This window comes from Thunnus thynnus, chromosome 1, assembly GCF_963924715.1.
Source record: "Thunnus thynnus chromosome 1, fThuThy2.1, whole genome shotgun sequence".
Lineage (NCBI taxonomy): Eukaryota > Metazoa > Chordata > Actinopteri > Scombriformes > Scombridae > Thunnus > Thunnus thynnus.
The window spans coordinates 29,745,603-29,759,924 of NC_089517.1; the positions used below are offsets into that span (position 1 = coordinate 29,745,603).

The 14,322-nt window shown below is 38.8% G+C and overlaps 1 protein-coding gene across 9 annotated transcripts in view; it reads left to right on the plus strand.

Moving 5' to 3' along the window:
- chd9 (chromodomain helicase DNA binding protein 9) overlaps positions 1-14,322 on the plus strand; it is a 78,659-nt gene that overhangs the window by 41,040 nt on the left and 23,297 nt on the right. For all 9 annotated transcript variants that reach the window (XM_067594902.1, XM_067594912.1, XM_067594919.1 and 6 more), the window contains 10 exons: positions 1,561-1,669; positions 6,239-6,385; positions 7,229-7,297; positions 7,472-7,527; positions 8,268-8,385; positions 8,739-8,825; positions 9,089-9,226; positions 10,175-10,296; positions 12,021-12,264; positions 14,092-14,268. In XM_067594902.1, the coding sequence (XP_067451003.1) occupies positions 1,561-1,669; positions 6,239-6,385; positions 7,229-7,297; positions 7,472-7,527; positions 8,268-8,385; positions 8,739-8,825; positions 9,089-9,226; positions 10,175-10,296; positions 12,021-12,264; positions 14,092-14,268 (1,267 nt within the window). The remainder of the gene's footprint in view (positions 1-1,560; positions 1,670-6,238; positions 6,386-7,228; positions 7,298-7,471; positions 7,528-8,267; positions 8,386-8,738; positions 8,826-9,088; positions 9,227-10,174; positions 10,297-12,020; positions 12,265-14,091; positions 14,269-14,322) is intronic.

The following is a 14,322-nucleotide window of genomic DNA, read 5'->3' on the forward strand; positions in this document are numbered from 1 at the left end:
CACTACAATTGTACATAAAGCCATGATAGGAATTTTATCACTCACAAAGTAGCAATGGCAGCTTAATGTGCAAAAGTTTGGCCAAATTATGAGCAAATAATGTTGGTGTGAATCTGTCGACAAAGTAGGAGCTTTAGCAAAGCACAGAATTCCTAAGTCCATAAACCTCAGCAGCTCCTATTGTGAGCGTGTTTTTATGTGAAAGCATTTCCTTCTATCCTTCAAGTGCCTCCCAATCTGTTGTTGTATGTATGTTGGGGTAAAAACTTCATGCTGACGACTGCACAGTCATGGATTCTTATAGAATATAGGCTACTGCTGCAAATGCAGTGAACGGAAGTAAATCTATGAGCACGTGTTCCTCTCCATCTTGCACGCCGGTGCAAACCTACAGTGGGCTATGTAAGTGGAGTCTACCGTCAAATGATCAAATGGTTTTTGAATGTCTCTGTCTTCTGCAAGACATGTTTGACTTTGACAGCACAATGCTTATTAGTTTGTCTGCCATTGTCTCGCAACGTAAGCCTCTTTGTAACGTCTGTGTATGGCTTTGACAACACAGACTCATTCCTCTCTTCTAATCCTGTACATACAGACTTTCATCCAACCAGTTTCCTTATTAGCCAACTAAAAAGCAGTTAAAATGTCCAAATGTATATTTAGTCTTAACTAACCTACACTAAACTACTACCAGTGAAAATAACTTGACGTTCTGAGTATTGTGAAATAAATGCCAGTTGTACTTACCTGAAACAGCTATTACAATAATTTATATACTAGAATTCTTAATTATATTTAATTGTATTATTTACCTTAAATTTTACAATGACAAGGTTTTACAAAAATTGCTGATTTTGTATTAATAGTGTGTCAACATTTTAAAGGGTTGATGTCTTTTTCATTTTCGCTTCTCTTAAGCAGCACGTTGTCACAGTGATGCTTGAGAATTATTCTGATTTTATTTATTTATTTATTTAAATTGAAAAATGGTGGTTGAGAAGTAAATGCACTTACTGTAGGTGGGCTACTTTACATTCACACAGCCACGGTTCATTTAAATTGCCTTCATGGTTGTGGCCTCAGGCCTTAATTGATGAGAACATGATTCAGGACACTGTTGTAAAAGTGTCTTATTTTGAGTCATTATCCCCCGATCCATACATGCAGAATAGCTGAGCGCATGAACAAGTTCATTTCCACATGCAGTATGTTGAATTTGATGTGGGTTTTTTTTTGTTTGTTTGTTTTTTTTCCACCAAACTTAAGATATTTTTTCATTGTCACAGTATTTTAGAACTTTTGACATGGACACTGATTTTATTTGTGAGGTTCACAAACACTGGAAGTTAAATATACCTCATTTGTGTTCAAACAAGCCCCTAAAGCAGATTTGATTTCATGCATATACTCCTCAAATACTTCAGGTGGTCACCAGTTACCTCTGGGCAGCATCTTTAAGACATTTGTCAACACACAATACTTGCAGTAAACTTTACATACAGGATTTCATTACTCTGGCCTTAGTCTTATTGTGTTCACACTCTGTTTTCCCTCCCTCAGGAAAATTGTCATAAAGATTGGGAAGAAAAAGAAGAGAAAGCCACCGTCTTCAGAGGAGGAGTCGGATGATGACCCTCCACCTCGACACACTTCTAAAGACGACGACTCGGTAAGATTCATCATATAAACATACACTCACAAATAAACACAACAAACTTACAAACATGCAGTACATTGACAGTTATTTCATTTAATTTCACAAATTAATCCTAAACTGAGATAACACTTAGATTTTAGGTTAGAATTGAGATATGTTTTGCTGTGTTTAAATTCCCCACTTCATTCAGATGTGGTTTTGGTGTTATTATCTGTGGAAACATACCTCTGCTAGAGGAAGACAAAGGGAAAGTCCGTCTCTGTTTCTGTTACCTTTTCTGGTATTCAATACCTGAAGAAGGTCTTTGACTGAAACCTGTATATGTTAAAGTATCTTACTTGAGCAAGTGAAGACAGAGTGCAGATGTCCCTCCTTCTTTTTAGTACGTGGCTGATCCACCAACGCACCCGTCACAAAGACTAATCAGGGGTGTAAGAGATTTTTTTGATGATCTGTTACCATTCTGGTACAAGGCGGTGAGTGAAGTGGTGTTGTCTGTCTGACTGTTCACACTGCTGATGAGCAGAAGGGAAGGTTTCACAGCTGTGGATTGAGCCCAGGAGGCTTGACTCTGTGGTTCAGGTGGCGGTCATGCAGTGAGTGGCTATCTCAAGTACACATTCTTATCTCTGTTGACGATGGAGTTGACTGACAGCAGGGAGGCATTATTTAGGTCAAAGCATCAACAATAGCACTTTCACACGCACATAAAAACAAATAGAAAAAAACATGTGAAGAACCGATGATGACATTAATGTTTATTTAGATGTTCAATATGTTTAAAAAACTGTAATTCAAAAGAAATGTGAGCTTCTAGTTGGATTTTAATTATATTTTAATACTTCTGTTTTTTCTCATTTTCTGTTGCCACAGCAGCTAGTGAAATTAGAATCCTCCAGGGATTTGTTTGTTTGACAATATAACACCTGAAGAAATTAAATTAACTCAGTTTTTTTTTCTTAAGAGTAAGCAATATCACTTTCTATTTTCAACCAATCTCACCTTAAGTTAAGATTTTTGTAAGAAAAAAATGCCAGGAGAAGGTGTCTGTACATCCTAATGGTATACTCCAATATGTACAGTATAAAACAGGAGTTGTGTAAATATATATATATAATTGTAAATAAGGTGAATTGAATTTTACATGAGAATTACCAGGGAGAGGAAATATAATTTCTGTTATGTAAAACTGTATCCATAATATGTATAAATGTAATGCAGTCTCATCTCAGTTGCTTGATGATTAAAGATAAAAGACAATCAGATTTCAATTTATCATTGAATATGGGATTATGTCACTGTAGGTAAAAATGTTTTAAGGTCTTGTGAAGAAAAAGGTTTATGGAATTGTTAAAATCAAGCCAAGACCTCTTATTCATATACATGAAAACATGAACAGCTGCTGTCTGGTGTTGATAACACCAGATGTTTGCCACATCAAACACCCAGAGCAATATTATGGCTGTTTTCATCTATATGAAATCTGACCTGGTCAGTAATAACAATTAAAGTAGGTGACACCTGAGTTTGTCATCCATTTTAGCATCCCAAACACACTTCTGTCTTATGTGCTTTTTTGCTCACTGCTAAATCATGACAGATATTTTCTATGTAGAGAGTGACATGTCTGAATGAGCGGGAATGACTAGTGACTTTGTCTTCTCCTCCGCACCACCACCATCTCTCTTTCTCTACTTTTGCGTCCTATCCGGACTGTTGCCTATGATATAATTACGTTAAATGGCGCCCCTGGCCTTAATTAAAACAGTCTGTTGATGACTCATTTAGGATGATCCTGTGAAAGAAGTCAAAGTAGCATGGCCGACAGCTAGGAGAGAAGCATGGCCACCTGAGGGGTTCAGCCCTAGTGTCATGGCATGTAGCAAGTTTGACTTTGCGGCTTCTGGTCAGCTTGGGTTTGGGGATGTGAGGGTATATCTCCATGGGGATATTATATTGCACACCTAATTAACTTTGGCTCAGTGGCATTTATTCCTAATTAACTACATATTATCATTAGGAGGGGCTCATGTATTTATGCAGGATACAGCAGCCCACGCATATGATAATTATAAAGGCTTGACAGGAAGGAATAGAAAGAAGCTGGATTTTAAAGTACCCTTTAAATCCTTTTTTGTGGTGTTCTATGGAGTGTACTGTTCTTCTGGATCTCTTGCTTGGTTTATTGAAATGTCATTCATGGGTTATGGTTGTTGTCATGTTGTCATTTTCAATATGGGTTAGTGTGACGAAAATGTTAAGTAATTTTAAAAATATCTTTTTTTTGTGATGCATGTTTTTGTCCAGTAACAAGAAATATAATATAGGGACTATTGGTGCAATGGCGTTAAAAGAAATATACTTGAATGTAGACAGGACAGTAGGGCTGTAGTCTGCTGGTCGACTAGTCGATTAGTTGGTCGATATGCTCTTGTCTGACTAAATTCTCATTGGTCGAATAATCTCCGTGGTATTTTCATAAGGAGAAAAGTGCTACATCAATAGCTTTCCAGGAGTAATCCATTATTTCCTGCGGCGGGAGGGACAGACTAACAAATTACCTGTGAGGTGTATTCAAAACACCCCCGTTGTTTTCACAACTTTGAACTCAACCCAACTAATGGAGACTGCTGGGTCTAACTGTACTCAACGTTTACTGAGCGTTTACTGAACATTTACTGAATCAGTGTTTCTCCTATAATTATCACAACAAGAACCCCGCCAGGCCAAAAAAAAATGTTTTAATGCCAAAAATAACGTCAAATATCCATTAATTCAGAAATCAACAGCGTTTGGGAGCCTCTGTACAGCGCTGTTTGGTACGTGAGTCTACGTCTGTGTCATTACCAAGGAAACTATTGGTAGTGTTTAGGAATAGGGCATTGCTTGCTTGTTTGCGTAGCGAGTAGGAAAGAGTGAGGGGCAGAGAAGTGACGGTGGATGCGAGCAGAGCAGAGGAAAAGGTCAGTAGTAAGTTGTCAGTCTGGCAGTAAATGTACAGTACAGACTACAGTGTGTCAGTTAATAAATGCTAAAAAGTTACGTCTGTTGTTTCCTTAAATGCTGGAAAAGTGAAGAGGGTTAGCAACAATTGATTAGCTTAACCTGAAGACGCGAAATAGAGAACAGAGAAATGTTTGGCTGTGTGCTGAGTTCACTGTGCACTCTGTGCCTGTTACACCCCCCACCCCCCCGCGACTAATCGATTAGTTGAAGATTATGTACGATTTTAGTCGACCAAGAATTTCTACAACCCTACAGAACAGTTATCCTATTGTAATTTTCTAAACATTTGACATCATGTTAATAAAATGACATAGCTAGTGACAATTTTTAAAAAAGGACAATGAGAGAGTTAAGATCTTTATATGATTTAAAGGTTTGATCAGTACTATTGATTCAGTAGCATTACCTTTACCACAGCGTCTGTACATTGTTTCTGTGACTTCTGCTATGACCAATAAGTTGTCCAGGCCAATATCAGCTTATTGCAGATATAACCTGTTGGTGTGTATGTCAGCTGATATGTAATTTAAGAAATTGCGGTACAGAAATGAATAGGAAATGAATGAATGAATAGGTTTGAGGTCATTTATAGTTTTTCCACCAGGCAGTGGAGGGGTTTATTTTTTATTTTGTACAATTCCTACTTGTTGTGTACATTATTGATCACAATAATAAAAAAAATAATTTCTAGGGGATCATTATTAAGATTTTTTGTGTTATGCATCTATCAAAAAAAATTACTATCAGCTGATATATTGTTATCTGACTCCCAAATATTGATATTGGCCTTAGAAATCCAGCATTGGTTGGGGCAAGCTGCAGAAGTAGCACAGGAGATAATTTAACTTATCTAAGCGTAAGCTAAGCAGGAAGTAGTCTCACACTGAGAACCTTGATAATAAATCTGTCATGAGTCATGATTGAGGGAACATTGTGTACTGTGCTGCCTGTAATTTCCTGATGAAGATTTCAACTTATGAGTTTTCATCCGTATGATTTGTTGATTCTTTCGGCATTTGAATTAATCAGAGGCCATTGTTTTAAGTGACACATATTAAAAACATGAATTATGTTGTGTATGTTTATATTATTAGTAGAATGAAAAGTATTGAAAAAAAATGATGACATAAAATACTTCAGATATAAACTTGATGATTTAAGCTTACCACTTAAATGAACAGTGTAACATTGGAGCTTTTGCTGATACACAGTAGGTCAGTACAGAATATTCATCTATATAATGCTGCATGCACCAGAGTACTGTACATGTTTAAGATGATGACGACGATGATGATGACGGTCAGATCAGTGGTCCCAGCAGCATCAACATCTTCTCAGTCCAGATCAAACCTGCCCTGATTTCAGACTTCCTTAAGGGAGCCAGCTTAGACATTTTAAGACATTAAAACTAATGTAATTCTTAGATCATAGCGGTTTATTTTCTATAACTACATCTGGAAGACAATGAACCTTTTATCCTAAACCTTAAGTTTTTTTGTTTGTTATCATATGAAGTAATGAAGAAACAGTTGAATATTCTGTGAACTTCTCCCTCCATGTCCCCTGGTTTTCTAGAAGAGGCGATCTAATCGCCAGGTGAAAAGGAAGAAGTATGCTGAAGAGCTGGAGGCCAGGCTGTCAGATGAGGAAGTCAAGGTTATTGTCAAAGCCAAGAAAACCAACACTGCAGCATCCAAGCAGCCTGCTGTTCAACTCTTTGTAGTAAGTAGTTGCTTCTCTGTGGTAGCTAAAAAGAGCAAAATTATTTCCATTACTGATGAATCACATCAATTAATGAGACAAATGTTTGTTGGCTTATAAACAGTTATTCATGCAATGGATTGTTCTTTTGTGGCAATGATTCATGGAAATATTGAAAAGGAACTTCTCTACATATGGAAAAACAAAAACACATTTCGTGGAAGAACCAACAGGACTAAATGATGAGTGAACTGCAGCACAGCCTGTTCTTTTCATCACCACATTGTGACGTACAAACCAGGACCCCTGCAGTATGGCTGTACCAAGAGGGGAAAATACATATTCAGTGCTTATTTTTAATAATTTAGCTGCAACAGCAGAGAAATTGGGATGGAAGTAATATGACGATGGCTGAGCTCAACAACAATTTCCAAGAAATATATTGTTTGAAAGCTCCATCCTAGTTTTTGTTGTCTAAATCAGTCATACATTTGTTTCTCTGCACAGGTGGAAGCAGTGTTGGAGTAGGCAACTCTGTACCCTCAACTCAATTATTTATATATTCCAAAATCACAAATTTACCAGATGGCTTCACAATCCATACAACACAAGACAGCCTCGAACCTTTGATCCTTGATTGAGATAAGAAAAAAAAACTGTAAAAAACAAAACAAAAAACTAGGAAAGAAAAGGGAGAAGCCACAGATGAGCAACATCATGAACAGACTGTGCAGTTTTCCGCTGTTGTCGTGAACAATTGAGTTTTTGTATTATGAAATGTCCTGAAGTTTATGCAGATTTCTGCTCTGGGAGACCATTTAATAGCACTTGACATTAAATGTTTCATTTTCACTGCCTTTGTAGGAAAATCCTAGTGAGGAGGATGCTGCTGTTGTTGACAAAATCATGTCCTCTCGTATCGTCAAGAAGGAGGTAATAATTGTTGTTTCCTGGTTTTAGTGTTTGTAAAAGAAAGTAGCTACACAGTCATGATTGCAATTATTTTGCCAGATATATAAACTTTGTCAGTATGTTATTTTACATGGTATTTATATCTTGAATTTGTCTCTAATTATTATATTCCTCTTTTACTTTAAACCTCTGCAGGTCTCTCCAGGAGTGGTGGTGGAAGTGGAGGAGTTTTTTGTAAAATACAAAAACTAGTAAGTACATCGTTCAGTTACATGTATAGCTTCTTTGAAGTTAGTTCTAGTTAGCAACTGTTTTTATGAATTACACAGAACAGAAATATTGGAATTATTATTTCTCTTTTTTGAATATTTTTTCAGCAGTGATTAAGATTGGATGAACTACATTTATAAAATGTACAGATGTCCTTTATGAAAGGATGCTGAATAAGGACTCTGCAATCTCACAAGCACACACGCATCTCAGGCGTCCTTGGGACATCTTTCAGTATCACAGAAAGATGTATCAGTATCATGTATGTTATCATCACATTTTGCAACAGTGATTTCATTTTTCTTCTTCTAACTCAGGGACATTATTAATAATTCTAGCTCCTTCCCACAGCAAATTATCAATTTGAGAGTATGGAAAATCAGGATTTATGAAACAGGTTTACTGCCTCAGCCTCCCAGAGAAATAATTTCTTTTCACATGATGGATAATCTGTCATCAGCCAGATCACATTCATTACTTTTTCAGGCCGATGATGAAAAGGATGGAATGTCATATTTGATTTTATATAGTTCAGCAACTGTGTGAACAACATGTCAGTTAAAGCCTCTATGATCACATCTGCAATCTGTGATCACACCTGGTGGCCTCAGCAGTTGCCCCAAATGATATTTAGAGGGTGTTTTTCAAGGTTTCTCACCCTGGTCTGATCGTGTATTTGTGTGTGTTTTTCTGTGCGTGCGTGTGTGTGTGCGGGTGTCAGCTCCTACCTACACTGTGAGTGGGCTACAGAGCAGCAGCTGGAGAAAGACAAGAGGATTCAGCAGAAGATCAAACGCTTCAAGATGAAACAAGCACAGAGGGCGCTCTTCTTCGCAGATGTAAGGCTGTGTGTTTGTGTTTGTGGACATACTGTATACTGTCTTTGTGTGGATACACTTATAGTATGTGGACATTTGGTATGTGCAGGTGTGTGTTAATTTGGCGTCTGTTAGGACATGTGTGCATGCATAAAAATAGGATATGTTTATGTGTGGACGTTTAATATATATATTTTTTTTGTTTGTTTGTGTGGGCAGGCACATCTGTGTGCATATATTTGAATCTCTTTACTTGCTCAGTCGATAAAGTAGTGATGCTTTTCTCAGACTCCAGATGGTGGGTGGGCACAGGTTTATTATCTCTTTTTCTCTCTCTTTTTTCCATCCATTCCATTTCTTTCCATCTCTCTCAGATGGAAGAGGACCCCTTTAACCCTGACTACGTAGAGGTGGACAGAGTGCTGGAGGTGTCATATTGTGAGGACAAAGACACAGGGGAGGTAAACCTAATGCTTTTTCATTTGGTAATCATATCCGTTTGTAGTGTGTGTATTTATGTGTCTGAACATGTTTTACTCTTTTTCAGTTTTTTGGTGGTTTTGTTCCTTTGAGTTATATTCTCCACTCTAGCGATGTCTTTGTATTTCAGAAGTGCCCAAGGCCATCCTAATAGGCTTCCTCGCAGCCTTTGTTAATATTATAAAAGCAGAGCTTGGCCTCGCTCTAGTCTTTCTCAGCGCTAATTCTCCTCTGCCTGCTGCAGGAGGTGGTGTACTACCTGGTGAAGTGGTGCTCTTTGCCTTATGAGGACAGCACCTGGGAGCTGAAGGACGACGTAGATCAGAGCAAGATTGAAGAGTTTGAGCAGCTGCAGGCAGCCAAGCCGGACTCATGCAGGATGGTGAGCCATGCCCACCTACATTCCTTACTTATCACCATATTTCCATTTTACCCTGTTGCTCTCATACTGTATATATTTTGTTTTGTTGGTGGTGTAGGATTTAGAATTGCTGGTACTAGTGCAGTGGCCGTTCAAAATGTGCCTGTTTGGAATGGGCCAATTGCTTGGCCTCCGGTATTGCTGCTTGCAGCTTTCTCAAGAACTGCCCATCCAAACAATTTCACAGTTGACACTGCACTTCCTTGGGTCCTCAGCCGTACACCTGCCAAGTGTGAAGTTGATCTGATGAATGGTTGTAGAGAAAATCGACAGACAGACAGACAGACAGACAGACAGACAGACAGACAGACAGACAGACAGACAGACAGACAGACAGACAGACAGACAGACAGACAGACAGACAGACAGACAGACAGACAGACAGACAGACAGACAGACAGACAGACAGACAGACAGACAGACAGAGACTTAGATGGTAGTTAGATGGTATTTTGAAATAATTAATAAGGGAGTTTCCCTTTTTAATATTCCTGTTTCTTTTGTATTATTTTATTTGATTCAGGTGGAATCGTTGATAAGAAATTGTTTATGCTACACGCATGTAACATTGCGTCCTAAAATTAATGGGTATCATTAGTCAAACATGAGATTCATGTACACACAGCGAAGTGAAGAAACCTAAGAGAAACACACACACCTTGTGTCAGTTACTTCAAGAGCAGTGATGTTTCAGCTGGAAAAGTAAAAATAGTATTTTGTTTTTTATTAGAGGTTATTTAATTTTTTCTTCTTATGCCTTTTTTCTTTTTAGTTCATCTTGCCTTACTTTTAATAAGTGTATATATATCACTTCCTTGCCTTCCATAGAAATGTTTTCATATCAAATTTAAAATCACAATTAATTTCCAAACTGCTGTATGAACTCTCATTATAAAATTTGTCACTTAGGAGCGGCCCCCAGCCAATCTGTGGAAGAAGAGGGAGCAGTCGAGAGAATACAGGAATAGCAACAGCCTCAGGGACTACCAGCTAGAGGGGGTCAACTGGCTCCTCTTCAACTGGTACAACAGGTCAGTTATAAGTACGGCATATGCATACCTGCACACACCTACAGCCCTTTCACACTTACAAACCAGGGAAAACATATTGCCACGGGTGTGAATTGTTCATTGTGAAAACGTGTACGTGACCAGTGTCTGTAACCCTGATTTACCAGGGTTTTTTGTGGGTGTAACACTGTTTACCTGCATCACTGTAATGCACCATGTCAGATGTGGATGTGTTCACAGATGTGCAAATAACAAGATTTTACATTAATATAAGGTGTAGAATCCATGGATGGGATGAGAGTCAGTGTTGGTAGTGGTCCCGGGCCTTGTTGATGAGGCCAGCTGCAGTCGGGAAGAAACTGTTGTTGTGGTGTGAAGTTTTGGTTTCGATAGATTGCAGCCTCTCGCTGGAGGGGAGTGTCTTATTATTTGATTAATCCAGGTACATTGTTAAAATATTATGCTATTTTGTTGGAGGCTAAACTTATAGATATATGAATGAGGAGTACAAATGGCAGTAAAAACAGAAAATGAAGCAGACTAGACAATTTCTAACAACACCAGGTATAAGCCATGTCCACTCCCGGTACAAATTTGGATTCAGATACTAATACAGATATTTCTGTGACAAACCGATAGGGATACATATGTAGCTTTGTGTTACACCCCTAACATGTAGTAAAATTAGTATACCTTACACTTCAAGCAAAATGTACATATTTGCTTTCAGTAATCCCATGCTAATAAAATACTACACTATATTAATTGATTCAACGATTTTGTATTGGCCGATTTGTATTGCAAGAGAATTCTTGTGCATGGGGACCACCATTAATGAATAATGAATCACTTTTCCTGGTCTGTGTGTGTGTGTGTGTACCGCGCCGTGACTTGGCTGTATTCACATTATTTGGTTTATCCTGCAAGGAGAGTCAAATTTCCTGTCAAGGTGCACATTGCTGCAACAACAATTGCTTTTCTTTGCCCACGATCACAAAAGAAGTGAAGCACAGTACATTTGGAGTACAAAGTGTCAGTGTGCTTGCATTAACCCTGGGAATTGGCTTTGTTATGTGTGAGCATGCAGGAGTTTGTGTATGCCTATGCAGAGAGATTCATCAAAAGTAGAGAGCTGCTTAAGAGGCCAGTGGGAATATCTGCACGTTGCAATTAGCATCAAGACATAATACCCCCACCCACTGGACAGCTGAATAAATGGTTTGCCGGAGTACACCACACAGCAGAGGCAGTTGCATTTGCCATTATGTTGTATCTCATCTCTTTGTCTGTTATTACTGCCGATGAGGTCTTTTTCTCCTTCGTTGTTCTCTGTTTATTCTTTTAATATCTTGTGCTTAGTGCATTTCCTTTGTTTCCCTTTCTTCTTCCTCTATTTCTTAATCTTTATCATGCACTTTTTCTTCCAACACACATTTGTTGTGTGCTTTTAACCAGTACAAGAACTGTTAGACCCAACAGAAATGCTCACCATAAATACACGTTACTATGTCCTGGTGGTATGGAGACACAATAACTCATGCAGCAGCATGGACCAAATTTGAAGCACATTCTGTCTAATATACTTGCATGCCAGGAGTATAATCGTTAAATTTTCACACAGTTGACATTAATTTTTAAGTGTCTCATCCAGTTTTTCTACACACAACTTCTCATTCTTGTTGTTATTGTATCCCAATTATGTCTCTTCTTCTTCCCCTCTAACCCTTGTTATCTCCATCTGTCAGACGGAACTGCATCCTGGCAGACGAGATGGGCCTGGGAAAGACCATCCAGTCAATCACATTCCTAGATGAAATCTATCGCGCGGGCATCAAGGGGCCATTCCTCATAATTGCTCCACTCTCCACCATTGCCAACTGGGAGCGCGAGTTCCGTACTTGGACCCATCTTAATGTCATCGTCTATCATGGAAGCATGGTCAGCAGGCAGATGCTCCAGCAGTATGAGATGTATTTCAGGGATGCACAGGTAAATGAGCGCAAAACACAGAGATCTTTTTGCCTACAACTTTCAGAGTGGAGGTGATAGCAGTATGTTTGAGGTATAGAACCTCAAACATACTGCACAGGAGTAATGTGGCACATAAATTATATCACATACCGTTCTCAGTATGTTCCTGTCTTTGAGAAAAATACAACATCAATGGAAAGCGTCTGTGCTTTGTTTTATTGGCAGTGTGTCCTCTCAAGGCTCAAGACACGTCTTGTTGTAGCCAGTGAATTTCTGTTTAACTTTGTTTCATCATATATTTTCCTTGAGCAGCAGGGCAAGAATCAGTTGTAGGTACAGCTTGGCCTCCAGCTTGTCTCTATCTAATACAAAAGGAATTGAGAGGTTTGAGAGGCCTTTTAGTTTATCTCAACATACCTAATCTACCCTTTTGAAGACAGGCACGCAGAAAGCAACATCGCTGTGCTTACCTTTAGACCGGAAAGCAGTGATTCACTTTGATTAAAATAATCACAGTGCTTTTTTAGAAAACAGCAGCACAGTGTCAGCAACATGAAGTCCTGTGAGTAATCTAATGATATGTTTCAAAACAGGAGGCCTGCATACAACAATAGGAGTCAGATATTGAATAGCCAGGCAGAACGTGATTACCACGTGTAACATAAAGGCCAGAAACACTCAGTGGGACTCAGTAACTACTGCAGCAAACTCATATAAACCACAGTGTTTCAGAGGAAGACAAATCACCTTTGGATAGACAGTTATACATTTTAGAAAATACACATACATTTTGGAAATGGATTCGTAGGTCAAAGAGCCATAAAAGACCTACAGATATGCTTCTAAATGTGGGTCTAGCTACATTAATCTAAAGAAAACATTTACATGTATTCATGTAACCTTAATTGTTTATCAAGCCCATCATTGCTTAAAAGGTAGGGCATGAGAATGTTTTATGAATAAGGGGTTTATAGTGCTAACGTCACATATAACAAAAGATTCAAAGAAGGGCACATGCCTGCCAGTAATAAGTAGGCTGGTAGGTAGTTAGTGAGCCTCAGGCTGAGGCGCTCTGTGGTTGGCAGGCCATGTGATGTGTCGCAACAGGCAGTTAGGAGCTCTTAGTATTCAGACGATCCGTAAGAGGAATGAACTCGAGCGAGAGTAGAACAGAGCGCAGCCGCCACCAGACTGTCTCTCAGGCAGCCTGTGATGTCATAGCAGCCCCCAAGGGGAACTCTCTGTCAGTGCTGCTCAGGCATATCAGAGGGAGAGGCTCCTCTACAGCAGTCTGTTGGCTGGCTGGCTGTGGGAGGGGGTTACTGAATAGCTGAGTATCCCAGGAGGACTGTTGTCAAGGCAATAGATACAAATGGAGAGGCAAGGTGAGGCAATACCATCCCAGACAGACAAACAAACAAATAAACAAACAGGATAAGTACTCACTGGTGGTTGTGCTCTCATGTCCTTGTTATACTGTAGATAGCTTCCCAATGAAAAGGTGTGTTTTTAGATTGCTGATGAAATCTAAAACTGAAGTAAGCCATGTGTACTTTAAATATTCATGTGTTTGCAGCATTTCTGTCTGCACTCTTCTCTATTTTACAGTTTAATCATTTGCATAGTTCTCTGAATACAGTTTTTTGAATGACTGCACACATTCTTACATAATAAGTACATAATTCAAATTTACTAAAAAAAAAAAAATCACAGAAAATTTACATACCTTCACCTGAAAAACAGACACTATTTCTGGTGCATCATAACACAAAAAATGACCTCTCTAAAAATGTTTTTTTAGATGTTTTATGAACCAATCTGACAATCTTCCCTTTTTTGCTTAAGGGCCGTGCGATACGAGGTGCTTACAAGTTCCAGGCTGTTATCACCACATTTGAGATGATCTTGGGAGGCTGTCCCGAGCTCAACGCCATAGAGTGGCGCTGTGTTATCATCGATGAGGCCCACCGCCTCAAGAACAAGAACTGCAAGCTGCTAGAAGGCTTCAAGCTCATGAGTCTGGTACGTAAACCATCAGCTTAGAGGGAGAAATGGGAATGAAAAGTCATTTCAAAT